The sequence below is a fragment of the Pygoscelis adeliae genome, unplaced genomic scaffold (genome assembly GCF_000699105.1).
Source record: "Pygoscelis adeliae isolate BGI_AS28 unplaced genomic scaffold, ASM69910v1 Scaffold16, whole genome shotgun sequence".
Taxonomy (NCBI): Eukaryota; Metazoa; Chordata; class Aves; order Sphenisciformes; family Spheniscidae; genus Pygoscelis; species Pygoscelis adeliae.
In genome coordinates this window covers 33,573-54,352 of record NW_008825162.1, presented here as the reverse complement: position 1 = coordinate 54,352, position 20,780 = coordinate 33,573, and the positions used below count along the sequence as shown (strand labels likewise).

The 20,780-nt window shown below is 40.9% G+C and overlaps 1 protein-coding gene across 1 annotated transcript in view; it reads left to right on the top strand.

The window, feature by feature from the left end:
- Positions 1 to 17,088, top strand: part of CAMK4 (calcium/calmodulin-dependent protein kinase IV) — a 103,663-nt gene extending 86,575 nt beyond the window's left edge. The window contains exons 7-11 of the mRNA XM_009328731.1: positions 1,813 to 1,887; positions 7,289 to 7,364; positions 11,707 to 11,833; positions 13,930 to 14,082; positions 16,924 to 17,088. Of these exons, the coding sequence (XP_009327006.1) occupies positions 1,813 to 1,887; positions 7,289 to 7,364; positions 11,707 to 11,833; positions 13,930 to 14,082; positions 16,924 to 17,088 (596 nt within the window). The remainder of the gene's footprint in view (positions 1 to 1,812; positions 1,888 to 7,288; positions 7,365 to 11,706; positions 11,834 to 13,929; positions 14,083 to 16,923) is intronic.
- Positions 17,089 to 20,780: the final 3,692 nt, after the last annotated feature.

Sequence of the window (20,780 nt, the reverse complement as noted above, 5' to 3'; positions counted from 1 at the left end):
AGGACAGCTGTGCATCGTTTTTTTAAAACCAATACAACACTAGATGCTGTCTTAGAGAATTTATAGCCAAAATTGTGTGGAACGTGGCAGAGAATAAAGCACTCAGGAGGAACAAGAAAGATCATGAGATCAGCATACAGCTGTGTGCACCACTTCTGTGCCCCTTTTGCTTGTTAAACTAGTATTTTAAGAGGAAAGATTCATTGTCGTGAAAGTACAAATGTGCAGATTAGTGGTAGAAAGCAAACTGAGCAAGGCTGACTTCTGTTTTGAAGGCAGATTTGAGGGATAAGAAGAAGCGATCTTTGCAAAGAGCATAGGGAAGCTATCTGAAGCACAGTTGGCACCACAGGGGGGATGAGGAGGGACAAGGTGAGACCAGGCTCTCCTGAACGGCGATGTATTATGCCAGTTCTGTTGGGGATGGCGGCCACTTGCGAAGGGCATAACCTCCAAAAATGCTGGGTATGCCCAGTTTTCACTTGAGCAAAGAGGAGCTCTGTGCCACGCTCCTGAGCTGTATATAACCAGTTTGGAAATAACACCTTGTGCTCCCTTACCAGGGAGCATGGGAGCGTGCAAGGAGTGAGTGTTGCCACGTTCATCAGGCCGGTGTTCATCATGGGTTTCAGGAGCCAGATTTCCACAAACTAGTCTCAAGCAATTTATTATAAATTTTGAGGGAAGTCTTGTATCTCAGGATGATGGTATCTTAATGTACATTTTATCCTAGTTCTTACCTTTCCTGGAAAGGCACTAAACAGCTGTACCATGATAGTACTAGCTGTACCATGCAGCACCCAGTGGCCTTGATTTCATGGCCAGAGTGGTGTAGGGGCTTCTGAAGCATTTTCCTAAATGCTGTGATTCTTCATCTTCTGGTTAAGATTATTGCCTTGTTTAAATTGAGATCTGATTTACAGTGAGCGGCAGTGTTTATAAAAGTAAAGTTATTTCTGTTTTGATAAATAATAATACATAAATGATAACCATTTAGGGACAAGTGAATCCTAACTATGCATTTCTAGAATAAAATGTGAACTATTTTTATCCTGATCTTGAGTCAAAACGTTCACTTTTATATTCACTATAACGAGAAAAAAAATACTTTTATTTTGCATTTTTTAAGGCCAGGTTGTCATCACCTAAATTGAAATTTGAAGAAGCTTGGTTTCTTCTCAGTGAAAATTAAGAGTTGTGAAGACTTCAGTTTTTATGTCTTTTAAAAAGTGAGTCATGCAAGTACAGCATCTAACATCATGAAGGCTCTTGCTGTCTAAGTAGTAATTCAGGGTGGAAACACTGCAAAAAGGATGAACAGTACTTCTCCTGGCACCACCTCCATGCCCCTAGAAGCCCTCTATCAAAGTATTGCTGGGATTTTGTCTTGCAGGGACTGTGTCCTCTGACCCTTATCCAAGAAATCACTGATGCACAATTTTTTAACCCAAAATTGTTCTGTTAATTTTATTGGATTACTCACAAAGTGGAAGCTGAATACATACCTAAAATGCATTTCTGGATCACTGCTTGTACGCCCTTAGGCATCCCATTGTATTGGCTTTGTGCAGTCTTCAGGATAAAATACAAGCCACATTTCTGCCAAGGAAGAGCCAGAAATATTCATTTGTATGGACAAATTTTGCTTCTGGATTGTAGTCTGGGTAGATTCTTTAAATTGATCTTCATCTCTGGAAATGACCATACTGTTTATTTAACGCATAGATGTTCATTTAATTACGTATACAATGTAAAAAAAAAGTGATTTTACAAAGAAGTAAGAACATTAATATTCCTAAACAATCTTAACAGCTGACTTTGGACTCTCCAAGATTGTGGAAGATCAGGTGACCATGAAGACAGTTTGTGGAACTCCAGGGTACTGTGGTACGTTGTTTTATTATTTACAGTATGCTGCACTTTATGTGAGGGTGTTACATTTGCTTTTGTTACAAATTTGTTACAAATGCTTCTTCCTAAAGTCAAAATTCAAAAAGCCCCTAAAAAGCAGAAATAAAAAGCTAAAATTTAGAACTGGCACTGGGTTAAATTTTTCTAAATTCATATTCTCTAGCACTGAAGCTTAATAATCAAAACATATGTTATGGTGCAAGTTCACTACTTGCATGGAAATAAGTTCAACCATTGTAAAAATGCTGAAATTACTAAAATAATACTGGAGAGGCATCGGCAGAAATTTGGACTATGAAAGGCATAATGGGAAAGACTAAAAATTTATAGAGTTCATAACAATTATGAATATTTGAAATTGCTTACAGTGAATTTATCTTAAAGTAATTTTTTTTAACATAGAGGAAATCAAATTATTGCTTAGAGTGGAGTCATAAATTAATCCCCTAAACCCAAAACGTTTCAGCAAATACATGGTTTTAAATGCAGGCTTGTCTCAGACCATTCTGGTCCACGCTGGCGTGGGACCTGTATAACAGAATTATGAGTGCATTATCAAGGAGCTCTTTGTGGCACATCTTGTGAACTGGGGTGACTGGTGTAGATCTAGTCATCTCTTTCAGCAGTAAAAAGGCTTTGGCACTTTTAAGTAATCCTCTCTTCTCCTAAACAAAATAAGAACAAAATCATAGGTTTGCTTCAGTTTTACCAACAGAGTGAGAGTCAGCATGAACTGCTGCTTACCAAAATGACTAATTTGCCTGTGCATTCACAGTACTTTAACAAGCATGAGTTTGTGGATGACTTCAGAGCAAAGATCTAACTCATGAGCTTAGCACTGTATTACACAAGGATGGCAATTTTAATTCCTTTAGTAATTTAGAAATTAAGAAATTCTATACTGGGTTTATATTTTTCAGTTGGTGGACTTTAAGGATACTTTCTACTTGTTTAACTGTGGAAGTTGTGCACAAAGTTTAGAAACTGTGTTTTGTCTCAGTTGTCCTGTTCTTACATGTTTCTGTTTTTTCCAAAATCACAGCTAGTTCATGCTTCTCAGTCTTGTAGCTTTTAATAATGTAAGGCAACTAATTTGAATGCAAGAAAACCACCACTGATACTTCAAATTAAAACAAATTTCCATAGAATCACATTTAGGTAAAAATATGTTCCCTCACTGTCATATGGGAGAGTGAGGTTTTGATAAGCAGGTGAGAAAACATAGTACTGGTACCAGTTCGTGAATAATTAGGAATGTGGGTTTTGTCTCCATTGCTCTGGGGAGAAAATAAGTGGGGCAGAGAGTGAACACCACAATTGCCGTACACATAACATTTGGCAAACAATGCCATAGCTGTGCTGTATGTCAGATATCAGTAATCCAAAGGGGATATAACTAAAACCAACCCCCAAAAAATCCAGAATCTAAAAACAGAGTTCAAGCACATAACGTGCCACAGTAGGGAGAAAGCAAACATACAACTGATTTTGAAAAAAATAATTAAAAAGGTGCTGCCGAGCCCCAGAGGCCATTCCCTCGTGGGGCCGGAGCATTCCTCTCTGCCCACGGGGTTGCGGTGGGAGCTCATCCTACTGCAGGTGGGGATGCACCCAGCCTGGCCAGCCCCTGCACACAGCAGACTTTTCTTCAGCAGCAGTGTCCCCAGGTCGGAGGGGATGGCACGGACCTGTGGGATGCTCCGTCCCTGCAGAGAGCCTCTGGCCTGCCTGTGGGTGGGTGGTCTGCGGAGCAGGGCAGACCTCTGGTGAGTTCTGGCTCAGTTTCCTGTGGCGGTGCCGAGCCATGCAAGGCTGAGCAGCCAGCAGCTGGACAGAGCCTCGCACACTGCCTGGCAGCTTTCAGCAGGGCATCCCATGCATGCTGTTGGGCTCCTGATACAGCACCCTTGTGCACAGCTTCACTGTCAGAGCAGGGACAGCTAGCTCCTGGATATATGCAGAAGCTTGCCAGGACTCCCGGAACCAGAACATGAACCAGAAATGGATCCTCCAATGCCAGAACATGCAAAAAAAGGAGCCCCTCTGGCAAAAGAGGATTGCAGCTGCCTCTGCAGTCTGCTTACCCTTTATTGAAGGCACTCCCATGTCAGCAAACCAGCTAATCACCAGGGAGGCTGGTGATCTTGTTTATACCAGGGTAAGCCTGCTGGGCTTCCCATGGTGGATGCTCACCTCCAGCAACCAACGTGATCTTGTGGAGAAACCTATTTCTGCCATTCTTGCTGAACTCTAGATCCTGAATGGGCTCCTGCAAGAGGCTGCAAGTTGCTAGCAGTGTGCTGGGTGGTAAGCATCTCGGGTAGTTTTGGACAGAGCTGAGCCAAGCCATTTGAAACTAAAGACGTGGCATTTGCTTTTATGACTGTAGAAGCAAAGGAAAGAGGACATTGGAGAAGACCGTAAGATTACTCTGTTACCTCATAGCACAGCTGATAATGCAATTCAGGTGACATGTCCATTACCTTGTATGACATTCTCTACCAAGCACACACAGGTGCCAAGTATGCTTTAGAGTAGCACTGAATTCCAGTCTGCTTAGTTTTATAAAACTGTACTTCACATACTAGCTATTAATGTTCTAGTTGTCTTCTCTCATGACAGTTACATTACAAATGCTGTAAAACTGTAGTTAGTATTTAGCCCTTTTTATGCCTGTCTTTACTGGCATACTGTCTACTTACTATAAAAATAGGATAAGGCTTACTCCCATAGAAGAGCCCTCAGAGTAGGGATGACTTGTTGGGGAGGGTTGAGGCTGAATGTCTGTGCTGAGAAGAGAAGAAAGGAGCTTTGTGCCTACAGACATGGACCTGCAATCCTTCCTTTACAACCCAAGTTAACTGGCCATGCAGAATTCCTGGTGGCTGGAAAATATTCAAGCATTACTTTCCAGAAGTGGAGGAAACCTAGAAGGAATACTGTTGAAATGCCAAATTAAACTATGAATAATTGATAGTCACAGGCTGCCAACTCCCACATCCTGCCCACCCAGCTATCAGCAGCTTCTCCAGAAAGGACACAGCAACAAAAACACATACTGGAGTCTGGATACTTTGGCATCAAGACTTACCAATCTACAGTTCCTGGGACGTGTAAAGCGATGCAGAGGACTGAAAGCAAGAAGATGGTCACAAAGAACTTAACTTGCTGAGACGTTGTGCTTTCAGTGAACTTAACAAGAAGGGCGTAAGTGATTTCTGACAGTAGCACATAAAAATAAGCCAGTGCAGGGCAGTGATTCATGATCAGTCTGTCACAACCAACATCTAAACTAACTGCAACGTATCAGTCAAATCCATTCACCAAAAGCAAGCTTCTGGAAATATTAAAAAGTCGTATTTACAAGGTGTATAACTGCGTAATCCACACAGTCCAGGTAGCAAGGCAGCCCTGTATATGCAAATCTTTGGTCTCCTTTGTGGCCATTTTACAATACTGAGGTAGAAGGAGGAGAAAAGTGAAAGAAGGGCAGAAAGTGTCTTCTGCCCTTATCCTGACCAAAAAGACATCCCAAGAAACATTGCGTTCTCTAGAAGAGGAAGCATATTGGCCATTAAACAGAAAAACTGTCCTATTTACTTCAGAACCCCCCACATGGCATTAACAAACATGTCAGGGAGAATGGTGGTTAACAGCTCTTTTCTTGGTCCGTCTCAATCTCTTTCTCGGAGGCCATTGGCTGCTTCGCCTGTAGTCTGTCCTGTTAGCTACAGGTTAACCTGAGTTAAAATCATTTGGCATCTAGTGTTCCTTCTCAAAAACAGCCCCTCTCTGTTCATCAGTTTACCTAGCAGAAGAATAAGGAGGCAGGGAATGTCTGTGCTTAGACGGGCAAGCGTTTGCCCAGCTGCCAGCTGTACGAGTGGTATGTAGCAAACTTAGTGATTAACGTCCTTTGCCTTCTATATTAATGCTTTGTAAAAACGCTTGATGTGTTCCCTGCATGGTAAATCCTTCAGGTAAGTTGAAGAAGCCTGAGCCAGCTGCCTGGAGGCCGTTAGGGAGTTGTGTATACTCACTCTGATTAAAATCATGCTTGGGGGAGCCTGGCTTCCCCGGGATGTTGCAGCACATGCCTCGGGAGAGCTAGCTGCCCCAGTGGAGACTTCCCACAGGCTGGGAGCAAAGCAGGAGCGTGCCAGCAGCCTGAGTCAGTCCGGAGGGGCAACCAAAACTTCAGGCTGAGCAGGGAGCTGTCACACATTTCGGGAAGCCCCAGCCCTTCTTGGCCCTGAGCATGAGGGGCCATGAACAGCACTCATGGCTGTGAAAATGTGATGTGGGAAGGTGAAGAGATGCGTACGTGCTGCAGCATTGATGCAGCAAGTCCACTGTGCCCCAGAAATGTGGCAGCCATCCCACATGCATCATAGAGCAGGTGGGCTCAGGGGCTGTGCTGCCAACCCGTGCATCTGATGGATATTAATACAGATACAATGGTTGCTGAGAAGAAGGGCTACTGATGCATGGAAGTGTGGCTCAGCAGTGTCTTTTTAATTGCTTTTTCCAAATTAGTTGGGTATTTTTGTCTGTGGCCAAAAGGTGAGGGAGGGAAGGGTCTTGCCTCCACCAGTATCAAGCACTTCCATTTCCTCCTCTGGAGATATGGCATTTTCATCCTGCTGCCTCAGGAGCTTTGCCCAGGGTGGTTTGCCCAGTCAGAGGCAAACCTCGAGGGTGCACAGAGCTACGAGCTCTGGGAGCACGGGGGACGGAGGTGCTTGAGGTAGGCATGTCACAGTTTGAATGTGCAACCGTGCACATTTTTACTCACACACAGCAGCAACACATACTGTCTGAGGGATACAGTGGTCTGCTCAGCTTTCCTCAAGGTGTGTCTGTCAGGCTGCTTGGGCAGAGATTAACTCCTCTTTACTGTTGCAGAGCCGGAGTCACCGAGACTGCTGGGCCTTTCTGCCTTCTCCGCACTGCAGCAAAAGCAATTGCCTGAAATGGTCTTGTCTTTCCTTACAATTAAAACAGAATACCAGAAATAAAGCCCAAATAAAGTACCAAGTAAATAAGTAAAATACTGATGTAAAAGTACCACCTCCTTTGTCACATTGCAGCTCCAGTTACTGCTGTAACTTTCTGTAGTTCCTTTCACAAACCTAAACCTAAAAAGCAATTTGAAACTGAAGTCCGCTTTTCATTTTATTCTGGCTGTGCTTGGACACGACTTCTGTTGCTTTATACTCAGTGAAGGGAATCCTTTGCCTAATTTAGGAACATTAAAGAAACAGGCCCTAACTTTTTAAAAGACTCTTACGAGTGTGCACGGAGTTTAAATTGACTTTGTGACTGTTATTTCTGCATTCAACTTTCATCTTATTGACAAGTGTTTTATCATCTGCAGCACCAGAGATACTACGGGGATGTGCCTATGGCCCTGAGGTGGACATGTGGTCTCTGGGGATCATCACCTACATCCTGTAAGTGCAGACAGTGCCACAGAGTGGTTCATTTGTGAGCACCTGCAGGTTTTTATGACGTTATGAGCTGTGCCGTTGGAAGACAGGAATTTTAATTATGATATTCCTAATCTTATTTAAGTAAGTCAAATCCTAGAGGAACATGGCAAAATGCTCAGGTTATATATTTGATAAATATAACACTTCTTCCTGAACAGTAGCAAGGTCTGCGCAGAATCGTACTATTAATGTGAATGATAGCAGCGAAGCTGCTGAAAGCAAAAATACAAGCATACGAGTGTCAGAAAGCATCGTATGTTTTTTTCTCATTCTCTCATTCACACAAACTGTGAGGCATACTATGATCCTAAGAAGCTTCTCAACTACAGATGGGGCAAGGAGAAGTTAAGGTGTTTGCAGTAGTTTCACAGTGCCTGTGAATATTCCCAAATGCAGCTGCCCCATCTCTGTCAGCCACACACCCTGCTACAGCTTCAACTGCAGCATCAGTGTTGCTGTCCCACAGCATCTCAGCCAGCAGGCAGGGAACAGCCCTGGACTCTGTCTGCAAATCAATCCGATGGGCTGAATGATTAATGTTGAATTGTTCCACTTCTTACAAGGTAACCAGAGACACTGGTGACAGAGGGCTGTGAGCGATGCTGGCCATACATATTTTAAACAGTTGAAGTTGCAACTATAGACCAAAATTTTCAAACAGTTGTGTCTAAAGGTAGGCACTTGTGTCAGTATCTTAATATGGCTAGTCCTAATTCAATTGGTAAGCATTGTAATTTTTTTATTGTATTGATCTTTCAAAGGAAGATTATTGAGAAGGGAAAATTGTATCTGATGTATTGACACTTCTCTTTGTGGGAGAATAAATAACTGCATTTATTCCCTTGGCAACACCAATGCTAAGCTGGCTTGTGTATACGATACTTGTGGGATGCCTTTTGTGGGAAGAAAATGGGATTTTACACATATAGATTAAAGATGTGGAGGATTTTATACATCCGGGCCATTTTCTTTCCCCCCCTAGGACTCAGTAACTGTGTCCAGCAAGTACAGTATGTAGTAATAAAATTATTTTCTGTTATGTCTTTTGCAAAGAAAGAATTACATTTTCTGGGGTTTACACTAAAAGTACTTGTAAGGATATATAAACACTCTGATGGAAATTCCAGAAAACATCTTTTGTTCTGTATGTAAGCTTTAAATAAGTGACAGCTCTCCTTTTGGGTGCCTGTAAATGATAGGCTACAATATTCCTATTTGCCATTTTGTTATCTGCTCCTTTTAAAATGTGAATCTTTGCCTCAAGGCCTGGTTCAAGTCTGTAGAAGATCACATCTCAGATACTTCCTGCCAGTTCTAGTGGTCCACACGTGACAGAGAGATGTGCTTTGCCATCTTTGCCCTTTACAAAGGTATCTAGATTAAGCCATGAGCTTGCCTAGTTATTCAACAACTGAGGGATAGCTGTTGTACTCGAAACTGAGAGCTTTCCTTAAGTAGAACTTTCTTTAAAGTGTAGGCAAGCTCCAAGCAAGAATGTACAGCAAATTCCTACTTGAATATATGGAGTGGCATTTGCTATACGCAGCCTTTCAAAACCTCCCAAGCCACATTAAACCTCTGCACTGGTGTAAACAAAAGTGTGTGAGCTCCTGCTCTGGGTGGGACACCACTGGTACAGATACTCCTCTACTTCTTCCTCCTTCTGTTCCTCTCCTCCTCCCCTCTTGAAATCCAATTTGACCTACAGGAGCAAGCCAGGCAAAAAGGGCGCTAGTCGAGTCCACTTGGCCATCTCTTCTATTAGCTTTAATAATACTCCACATTTAAAACTCTTCTATTGAGTGTAAAGCTTTGTATGTCAACATTTCTGATGGGTTAGAAGCTGAGAACAAAAGGTACATGTACAGTAACTAATTGATTAATCCTGCAGCCTCAAGGACAGTGTTGCATGTCTCAGTCTCATAGTTTAGTAAAGGGAATGCACTTATGTACAGTCAAAAAAACACATTGTTGTATGCGCCTCCAAAATAGAGTGTATTTAAGAGTTAACTACCGTGCTACAGGAGACGTGCATAAAACTGTATCTTCTCACCAATACAAAGTGGACTTAACATGTGATTAAGAAAACCTTTGACACATATTTTGACTGAACAATTATTCCTGAGGCCAATTATTTTAAGACCTATTGATTATAACTGTCATAATTCCAAGGAAGCCCCATTTATAGTTTTAACAGCAAAGAGTACCAGTCCTTTTGTATTCCTGCAGCAAGTTAGAAACGCAAGTGCACATTTGAGATGCAGATAGTGGTCGACAAATACAGAGGCTTTGCCTGTAGTCAAAATTGCATGGATTTAATTAAAGGTGTTTTTTTACTAACTTACTTAAAAGGGCATAAAACACTGTCTGGTCATTTCTAATTGATTTTGAAGCTGTTTACATTGATTTTTCTTTATTTGGTAGGTAATTGATTTAAAATGAATCAGCATAATCCTGATTTAAATGAAATCAAGAGCAGCCGTGCTGGGTCTTACCCTGGTTTAATTTACCTAATTTGAAATCACACCTCTAGTTTTATTCATCTAATCTGTCTGCTGAAGTTAAATTTTTTTTAGCTAGAAGCGTATCCATAGAAATTGTTAATAAGACAAAAATAGGTGATAGTAGTGAGTTACGATGAAAATATTTTTAGAAGTAAATAGAGAATCACTTAGAAGACTTCAAACACAGTCACAGCAAGTCTTAAGCAATGGTCTCACTGTATGTGATCAGTTACCTGGTATTCAGAGCCAGTTTTGGCTGAACCATTTAGTGGCCCAACAACCCTGCTCAGCAAAAGTGCTCCGTGGGGATAGGAGCCAACCTGAAGCAAGTTCAGAAATGGTGGTGGGAGAGGCAGGCAAACAGGAGGGGAGCAGCAGGGGGACCGTGGCTGGCTTCCACCTACTGAAGCACACGGTACTTGGAGGTTGGATCCTTGTGTTTTAACCCATCTCTGCCAAACTTGGAAATTAATGACACAGCCAGAATGTGCTTACAGTGGAGTTTTTCAGCAGTGCACAGTGATGCAGCTGTTCCACCCATGGCTACACACCACCCTCAGAAACACATTTCTTCCTTGAACATCTGTCTCCTTTTTCTGGACAGTAAGCACACTGGTTGGGTTTAAAAATATAAGAACAAGTTAAAATGTAAGGTTAAATTTTCTAGATTTGTTGCTGTCTTATTCTTTATGGTCTGCTGTTCTTTTCCTGTCATCATCTCATTGCTTGTTGCATTTTCTGGAGGCAGAGTAGCAGATAGACTTTCTGTTTAGCTCAGAACACGTACTGGTTGAATAGGAAATTCACTTTAAAACATCTGATTATGTGTGCAGGCATGATTAAAGTGCAATGAAGCGACAAAAAAGGACATTATATAAATGGAAACCACTTCTATGAGTTTGCTTTCCCCAGGGCCAGCTGTGTGGATCTGTGTCAGGATCTGTATTATTCAATATATTCATAAATGCAGTCATTAGTGAGATTACAAAATTTCTTGATAATATGTAGGTTACCTAGGTGAGGATGAGGGCTGATTATTAAAACCTGCCAGAGGTTTTAATAACATACAGTGATGAACATAATCAAAAAACAGTCCTAACTGGACATATAAAAATTTGTAACTTCACAAGTAAAGTGTGGTTCCTCAGCTAATTCCTACCTCTCAGGAAAGAGTTACAGGGATTCTGATAATTCCTCTATGAACATGTTAACTCTGTGCTTGTAAACAGTCCAGAAAACCAGATCCAAGGTCAAGAATTGTTAGCAAAGAAATGGAGATTAAAATAGAAAACATCATTATGCTAATTTGCAACTCCGTGGTGTGCCCACACTGAATGGTGTTTGCACCCACTTTAAAAAGACACGCGGCTGGAGAAGACTCACAGAAGAAAGCAGGGATGAGCAAAGTTTCAGACTGAGGAATGACTAAATAGTCCAAGGCACTTCAGCCTGAGACCAGAAGAGCAAAGAGCTGCTAGAAAATACTTATTGGCATGTAGAAGGTAAACAGGTATCAACTGTTGCATGGCTATTCTTATGTTAAGTCCCTATATTAATAGTTCCAATTTCCATGTGAAAATGGAAAATTTACAATTTGATCAGCCTTTCCCAGAGCTTATGAGTGCTTATGGCCACATTTTGCTCTGCTCTGTAGAATTAGGAATTCGTAAGTATATCCAGGTCTCGTTTCCAAAGTGGAGTACAGGACACAAAGTAGGGAATGAGAATACCAGGAACTGTTTCTAACAGCCCAAGACTAATTAATCTTTGATAAATTTCTTTCTTTGTTATCCTTTCAGACTTTGTGGCTTTGAACCATTTTATGATGAAAGGGGAGATCAGTACATGTTTAAGAGAATCCTGAACTGTGAATATGACTTTGTGTCCCCCTGGTGGGATGATGTGTCTCTGAATGCCAAGGACTTAGTAAGTAAAGCAAAAATGAGACTGGAGTATCTTTGCTGATATGATTTGGCTCGTATCACTTCCACTGAGAAAAAAAGTCCATTTTGGGGTGGGGTCAGAATAATTGGTTAATTAATTATTCATATGGCTCCTTGCTTTTCTTCTTCTTATCTCTGGTATATTATGGTGCTGTTAAATATCCACTGTTAGTCCAGTGCTGTAATTTTGCACTCAAAACCATGGATGTTCAGGTCCTTCTGTGAACTAAGCCACAAATTGTTGGCAGCTGTCACAGTGTTCATGTATGCCTACTTTTCATGCTAGCTCTGAGGTGTTTCGTCATTCCTCTTTGCAGGGCAACCACCTTCAGGGGAACATAGAAACAAGCCCTGTATTTTATGCAGTTTTCAAGTCTGAACTTTGGAGGAAGAATATAAAAAGGAGTGAAGCCCCTCCCCCACTTTTGCTGACAGCTTTTTTCTGTCCATTTAAGCTTTTTCTCAGTAGATGAGGAAAGACTCATTACTTTTCAATATGGTCCATAAGCAAAATGCAAGGGCTGGCATGCTATCTGCACTGTATTCTTTTTTTACTGGATAAAGGATCCAGGCGACACTGATCTGCGAAGATATGTATGTTTGAGTTTGATTTTTAGTCAAGAATAACTTGCACAATTCAGTTATTTCATTAGCACTGAAGACACAAATGCTCAGTTCCATATTGCTTATACAAACTGTGCCATAAAATACCACATAATTAGTGTTTGTAAAGTACTTTAGGATGCCTCAAATGGAAGGACTGTAGAAGTTCAAAGTACTTTCTTGTTGTTGTATTAGATGTGAAGTTTTTCTAAGGTCAAAAAAATACCATTTACTTCCTTTTGTCATCAAAACCCAGATAAACAGCAGCCAGCATCAAAGCTGCTCTTTATTGTATACAGAGAGCTTTGGTCCAAACTGGTTCCTACCATTTTGTTACAGTAAAGCTCAGAGTTTCAGGTTTGAACACTGTTTAGCAAGTTGTAAGTAAGGATGAAGCCCGTGGCTCTCAAAACCCATGCTGTGGGCAGTTCTGGGGTGTTCATTTGTCTTGTGTGGACACACAGTGGGTATTCATCACGATGACTGTTCTTCTGCACCTACTTCAGTGCACTGTCTTTCTTTAATAGCTTTTTGTGAGGAAATTTCAGAGAGCCCTAAAGCGAGTCCTCCCCTCACGCTTGGGCACATGGCAGTGGTGGAGCCCTGTGCCATCACTTGCACTCTGCTCCAAGAGTGTGCAGTCAGGAGAGTTGCATAAGTGTGGCTCTGCTGAGTACCATCCGTGTACTTCTTTACTCCATCCTCACCCTTCTTTTTTTAAAAAACATCACTTGTCCAGACACACAGCAAAACCCATGAAATGCAGCTTGCCTGGACACACTTTGTACCTAGCAGTTTGTACCACTGATGTCCCAAAAATGTCCTACTGTTGTGTTTGGAGAGGTGCAGCTTCCCTGGTCTCAATAGCAGAAAGAATGGCATAAACAGCATTAGTTTCAGAGTGAGCTAAGAGAGAAATACTTGTACAGTACTTTTTAACTCACGTGTACATGCGGTTTTACGGTGACTGAAAGAAACACTTCATTTGTGATGTACCTGGCAGTGACTGCATAGTACAAGTCTGCATGAGTTACATACACTAGAATTTAAACTTTCTAACCCAACTTAAACCTTGTCCAAATCCAAAAGTGGTGATACTGCTAAGATAACTGCCTGGCTGGGGGTATTTTGAGCATCTCTTAGGGTATATGTCACAATTCAGACATACAAGAGCCTATGGTGGATTCAGGCCACCTGCATTGGTACATCCTCTTTCAAATGTTGGTAACCAGTTGATTCTTTTCCTCCTCTCTTCCCCCTTAGTGGCTGTCTTATTCAGATATTTTTTATGGAGGACCAAGAAATGCCAGAAACAAAATATGTGCAAAGACCTGTACACAAATTCTTGTTGGTTTCTTAGAATGTGTTTCACTAAGGCACTTTTCAAACGAAGACTGAAACTCCAAAATGCAAAGCTTGTTAATGTAAATGAAGAATAAGGTTAACAGTCTTCTGTATTTCTTCCATGTGATGCAGGTTAAAAAGTTGATTGTTTTAGACCCCAAGAAACGCCTCACCACTCTACAGGCTTTGCAGCACCCATGGGTTACAGGGAAGGCAGCAAACTTTGCACACATGGACAATGCACAAAAGAAACTTCAAGAATTCAATGCTCGGCGTAAACTTAAGGCAAGTATCTGGACATAATCTCTGTTTTGGCTATGAAAGCATGCAATTAAATTAGTAGCCTTGCACAAACCTTGCACACTTTTCAGGACAACATTCCATAGTGGTGTGAAAACTTTTTATTTAAGATGACTGATGAAGATGAAAAAGTTGAAGCTGATTTAGTCGATGTCTGCAGCCAAACAAATAAAAATGTGAGGTTGATTGAAAACTCTATCTACACAGAACGAACTGCTGAGAATGTACACAACTTTCGCAAATTCCTTACCTTCCTTCCTTCCTTTCTTCCCTTCTTCCTTCCTTGCTTCTGTCCATCCATGTCCTGTACTGCTTGTGCGTCCTTAGAGTATTGACCAGAAAGAGCAAAATTCTGAGTAGTTCCTTCATGAGCATCCATAAATCTGGAAGATATTTAATCTACTGTAGCATATTTTGATCTATAAGCCACCCTCAGTTTCTATACCTATCAATACAAAGCAGGAGCTTAAGCCATCCTTCTGTATGATCTAGAGTCAGCAATTCAGATGTGTAGGTCCACAAAATGTGTGGGCTGAGATTAACAGGCCCAAAACATGCATTTCCAAGTACCTCTGAAAGCAAATGTGCAATAGCATTCTTTATCTGGAAATAGCGCTGCAAGGCAGGAGTGCAGGTGGGACCTGTGCTGAAAATAACATTAGGTTTTGAGTCACCAATATGCTCCTTTACCATCTGGTCTACATATCTACCATGGGAAGGAGCGGGGAAACATTTTTAGGTGCAAACGACAGGCAGCTGGGCATCTAACTGACATAACACTGGGAAACTTTCTTCTCCCCTAATCCTTTCCTCAGTTGTTAAAGATTTGTGTCTGCTTAGGAGAGACTTCCAGGGATACTTCAGCACAGAAATTGTTACTAACAGCTACAGTGAAGCTGCCCTTGTAGCTCTGGGGAATAAGAGTAAAAAAGCATCTTGTCTGAGAGCTTTACAAACCCCATGCAAAACAAAATTCACAATGACCCTTAACTTTGTTTTTGCTTTTTTTTTTTTTCAGTATTATTAGGGAACTATGACAGAGAATCTCTACAGGGCAAAGAAAAAGGTTTTGTCATTTACAAAGGTCTCAGACACTGTAGATATAATTCACAGTGACGCTTTGCCCGTGCAGAATTGACTAAACGTGTCTATTAACATTGTTGTCTTCAGAAAGATTTCTGTAGCCTTACAGCAGGATTGCTGTGTATTCACTGAAGATGCCATGCAATGTTGTTATATCAAAATTATTTCAGAGCATGAGCAGAGCCATAAATTTCATTATTTCTGAGTGAGCTATTACATTCCCTGCCCAGGAGGTCACAAAGAAACACGTACCCTTTATGCATGTTTTGATTTTGATTCTCTTTATATTTTTACACCTTTGATCGCCAATGAGATTTTTTTGGAGCCCAGTTTATTTAGATCCCTATAGTCAATCAATTTATACTTCTGTGTTTAAAAGCTGGTTTTATTTTTAAACTTTTTATGAGTTTATTTCTTCATTGCTTTTCTATTAAAGATTAAATGACCAAATCTCCAATTATTAAGAGAATTAACTGGAGTTAGCAGTTATTGTAGAGTTAATAGTTTTACACATATACATGTATAAAATGAACCGTAAATTTTTAGGCAATTAATTCCTGTCCAAAAAATAAGAACAAAGCAGAAAACCAGGTAGGGAATACATGCTTTAGTTGTTTTTTTGTTAATAAGAATAATATAAAATTATCCTCTCTTTCCCAACATACAAGTCCAGCAGCAGGCTTTCTTTACGTAAAGACGTATTTTTATAGAATAACTCTAAAGCTCTCAGTCATGATTGGTTTTTCATAGGTTGTGTGGAATTTGTTTCATAAACATCCACATGCTAGTGAGAGTAAATTACATTAAAAGTATCTTTATACATTATAATATCATTGAGTGGCATGTTCTATTTGTAATTTGTAATCTCACTTTCAAAATTATTGACACTTTCATTGGCTCATGCCTTGTACTTTGACTTTGTATTCTGTATTAGCTGATTCTTCTTTCTTGCCAATGTTTATATAGTCTCTTTTCATTAGCATCTTCTTTTTCTTTCTTTTTTTTTTTTTTTTTTGCATGGTTACCTCTCCAACCACCCACAAAACTTGCTATACTCCTCATCCCTTCCTGCAGACCCGCTTCTTCTGTGATGCCTAAGCAAAAAGCTAACCAAGTCAAAAATAGCTAGACTTGTCATACACAGAGATTAGTATTTCTTTTCCTCACCTCTGTATGTTTGTTTTTTCAGGCGATAAGACTCTTCAAGGCAAGGGCTAAGATAACTGTCTTAATGTGTGTCTTCATTTTGTGACATTTTACATGATACGAGAGCCTATCCCCAATGCGTATTTGTATATATACATAGGAGGTTGCCTGTATGCTCTGCACCATTCTGCTTGGCATATGCAATAGTGATAAATATTGTTTCCCTTTGTGAACTTTTCATGGAATAATTGGTGCTAATACTGTTACTATCATGACAGAAGATAACTTTCTTTTTGCCATCTAACTTCAACACGGGAGATCTGAAGTAGTTTCTAAACAAAAATGCAGCATGTGCAGCTGAAAAAAAAATTCTGTTCATGTTGGCCAACTTGTAACCTTGTGAAAGCACGAATATTAAACCTCAATCCAGTATTTCAGGTGGCCTTCTAAATCTGTCCAGGCCCAGGCAGGTATCCGAATGTCACATTACCGTAGAAGACTAAACGCAGTTACATTCCCTAACGGGATGATGCTAAGGCTGCAGTGCTGGCAGACCATGTCCTTTAAGGAACGTTTGCTTGATCCTCTCTTTCTCAGGCTGCAGTAAAAGCTGTGGTGGCATCAACTCGCCTCGGCAGCGCCAGCGGTCACAGCACGCATGATAGCAACAAGCCCAGCCGTAACCCGTCTCCCATCCATGACTGCAAACCCGAAGAGAAACCCACTCAGGAAGCAGAAGCAACTCCAGAAGAAATGTCTTAGGCCAATGTGCTTCCCTGTTTCAGCTGAGATCTGTCATTTCATACACCAGCTAACTTGTCATTCAGCAAGAGAGATTTGTAAGCTTGGCCTCTCTGGTTCTGCTTTGGGGTACCAAATGCACTGGCTGGTGATTCTACCTTCAATGCATGTGACTGCTTATGAAAATAGTAAACTGTTCCATAAGGCATGTCATGGAAACAGTGTTATTTGCAGTAATACCGGCAGGTGAAAACATGGGGATGAATAACTACCTACCATAATGCGTATACTTCATATACATCTATCCAGTGTTTCTAGATGGCATTTGAAACAAAATACTATTTAATTTGGTTTTATGAAAGTAGGTGTCTTCTGTATGTCGTGAGTTTCTTTGAACTGCTTCCTTCCAGATTCATAGTCCTGCAGCAGACAAAATGGAAGGAAATACCAAGCCAATGCTTTTAAAACTCATGTATGAAATAATGCTTTTTATGTGTAAAATTCAAAAAGTATTTGGGGATTTATATGCAAAAAACATTCCACTACTTCTGGGAAGAAATTGAAATGTTAGTTCCACTGGGCATGAAAACGTACGTTCCTCAAGCTTGTGTTGAGAATGCCTTATTCTGCCTTTTCCTGTTTATATACAGTATTTTAATGACAACCAAAATTACTCAGATTTCTGCCATTTCATTATCTAGTAAAGTGTTAGCAAAACAAAACGATAGAGGACTGAAAGAGGATTACAGTAGATGCAAATTTTTGAAATACCGTTATATTTATTCATTAATTTCTAAACTGTGCAGCTAGAAGACGTTTTTATAGGGCCTAAGGGAATAATCTGCAATTATACAAGCTGTAAATGTTTGAAGGAAGCTATTCCACAACTTAATGATTTTGCTCTGGGGAAACACTCTTATACAAGGTCTAGGAGCAAGCAATATAATCCAGTTGCTTCCCAGATAGTTTAACCTCATAAGTAACCAGTTTCCACTTGTGAGCATAATTAGTCCAGATTTTCCTAACAAAGGACTCCTCCTGTGAAGTGATCCACCACCACAGATCTTGCATCCACCCAGAGCTCCTGTGTCTTAAGTTAAAAGCTTAAGTGCATGGGTCAGCTTGCAAAATTAGGGTCAGGCTCTTCAGCTATCTTGATTTTTTTGTTGAACATAGTTGATAGGAATTGAAAAACTGACATGCATCAGTATGTATGACTGTTTACATTTGTTTGTTATCGCTTTGATAGCACATGAATTTCATAATGTTATTGATATGTTACAGAAATGGCAAAAAGAACTTGATGTACAACAATGTCATTTGTGTTTGTTAAACTTTTTAATACTGATAGTTGCCTAACACCCTAATACACTCAACATTCCTCTTTTGCTTTAATTGTTTTTAAGTTAAGCCTTGCACAACTTGCCTTGAAAAAAAATATCAGCTACTGAACAAACAAGTCATTAATAAAACATTCAGTAGCTACATTTCCTGATGAAATTAAAGGGTAATACAATGTTATTCCTACGGTAGGTTTGATAAATAAAATGTAATCTAGATTAATATAAAAAGAAAGATTAAAGATATTGTCTTTACTAGGTGAGAATGCATGCTAATGAATGTATTGTACTTGAGATTTTTTATCCGTTTCTTATAACTCTTTGAACTTCTAAAAAAAGGTTTGCTAATTAAGCGCGGTTGAAATTTAAAGTATGTGCATCCCTCCTTTTCCCAGGTGTCACACTTTGAGGTCAGCTGAAACAGCTGGTGGGGGCATGGCAGGTGTGAGCAGGCCAACAAGACACTTTTGCAGATTTTCCCTTGAGAACAAGTACAGTAAGACTAATCACTTTGGAGAAAGTGATAGGTACATCCACCTGTCTGACTTTTTACTGTCTGTCTTATCTCCTGCGAGGCGACTGCAGGACGAATGCATTTCTCAGCCACAGGCCTCCTCCCCCGGTTACAGTGGTGAAGCCATGCGAGTGTGGTCAGTGCGGAGGTTTGACGGGAGAGGTTGGATTTCTGTAACGTTTCCTCCTTTGTTTGGAGTAGTTGCTTCTGATCTGCAGAAGTGGGGCCGGCTGCACAGTCATTGCACACCTATGCGTGCTTGAGCGAAATATCTTCATCTGAGACATGGTTTGTTGAGCTAAAAAGTAGTCCCAGCTGATTCTTAAGTTTACTCTTCGCTGAATTTGCATATCATAAATATGAACTGATGCCATGCAACTGGAGACCTCTCTGTGACAGCATGATCTTGGTGGCAGCTCATTCTTGTGCATAAAGGCTCTGGGGCTTCAGTTGGTTTTGCTTAGTTTTCTCTTATTATGCTCAGTATGAAACAATCAGCATGTCTGTGCTGCATGAATTACCAATATGTGACTCAGTAAAGTAGTATGCCTACTCATGTATGACAGTACTACACAGAAGGAGGAACAGCGCTAGGGTGTATGCATGTATAAATGAAGAAAGGAGTGTTAACGTGCATTGTTTACATCTGAAAAATCACATCCCGGTGGCATCTGCCATAATTCAGACTTGGGAGTGCAACACCAGTGTCTTACTGCCACTGAAAAATATGAACGCACCCAAAAACTACTGAAGGTGGACCAGTTCCACATCTGTGGTTATAAACTAGGTAGAAAATTACTGATGCTCTTTTCTGTTGAAATCCTAAGCTTTAAGTTTTTAAAATGTTCAACGTATTAGCAAAGTCCTTCAAGTACTAAAGGGGGAATCTTGCCATCTTTTTGAAGTATTTGAACTTAGCAAAACTTTTCCTTTAGAGGCAGATTGTAGTATTAGCCAATTAAAGTCTAATATTTGAGAGCTAGGCAGAGGATCTGATGGCTGTTAAATAGCTAACGTCCTGCCTTTGCACAACAACAGGGGTTTTTACAAGTTCAGAAAGATTCACTCCAAAATAGAACAGATTTCCTGTCATTTTGAACACTTTTGCTTGCCACTTTGCGGATGACACAGTAGATTGCACTGCACGAGCCTGGTGTTGGTTTGTTAGCTGAACTTTGTACTTTGCATTGTGCAAGCATGCTGTAAAGACACAGATGTACCGTAATCAAACTTTTGAATGCAAAAGAGCATCGAGGCAAAAGTTTGTGATACAGCACGTGCTTCAGAAGAAGGGTACTAAGGGCTCCATCCCCGTGAGCAAGCAGGCTGTCGGGCACGTGGAGAGGAGTGACAAAAAGTGCCCCCCATCCCCTTTGCAAGGACCCCATGCCTCGGTGAATAAAGCAAAGTGCTCTGAAAAGCCATGTGGTACTAGAGCAGGATAAAAGCAGCAACCAAAAAGTTTTTGGAAGGGGCTTAGATCAGCAGGGAGTCCCAGGCTGGAGGAGGCTGTGGCTGACGGGCAGCCGGGCCTCAGCACTTACCAAATAAAGATCCTTCTCCTACAACTTGCACTGCGAGTGAAACACAGACGCAGCTGGCAGCTGTGGGGGAAGTGAGGACAACGCCGCATTTTTTGCAGCCCAGCAGCAAGGAAAGGGAAGAAGATGCTAGGAGTTGTCAGTGTCCAACTTAGCAGATGGATAGCAGTATCTGCTAAGCAGCAAATGCAGGAGGACTCTGGAGAAAAAAACACCCATTTCCAAATAACGATTGGCAACTATCGCTCAGCTCCCGCACACATCCACACATGCTGGGGCATGCTGTTGTGTAGAGCCCTGCAGTGCAGCTCTTGGGGG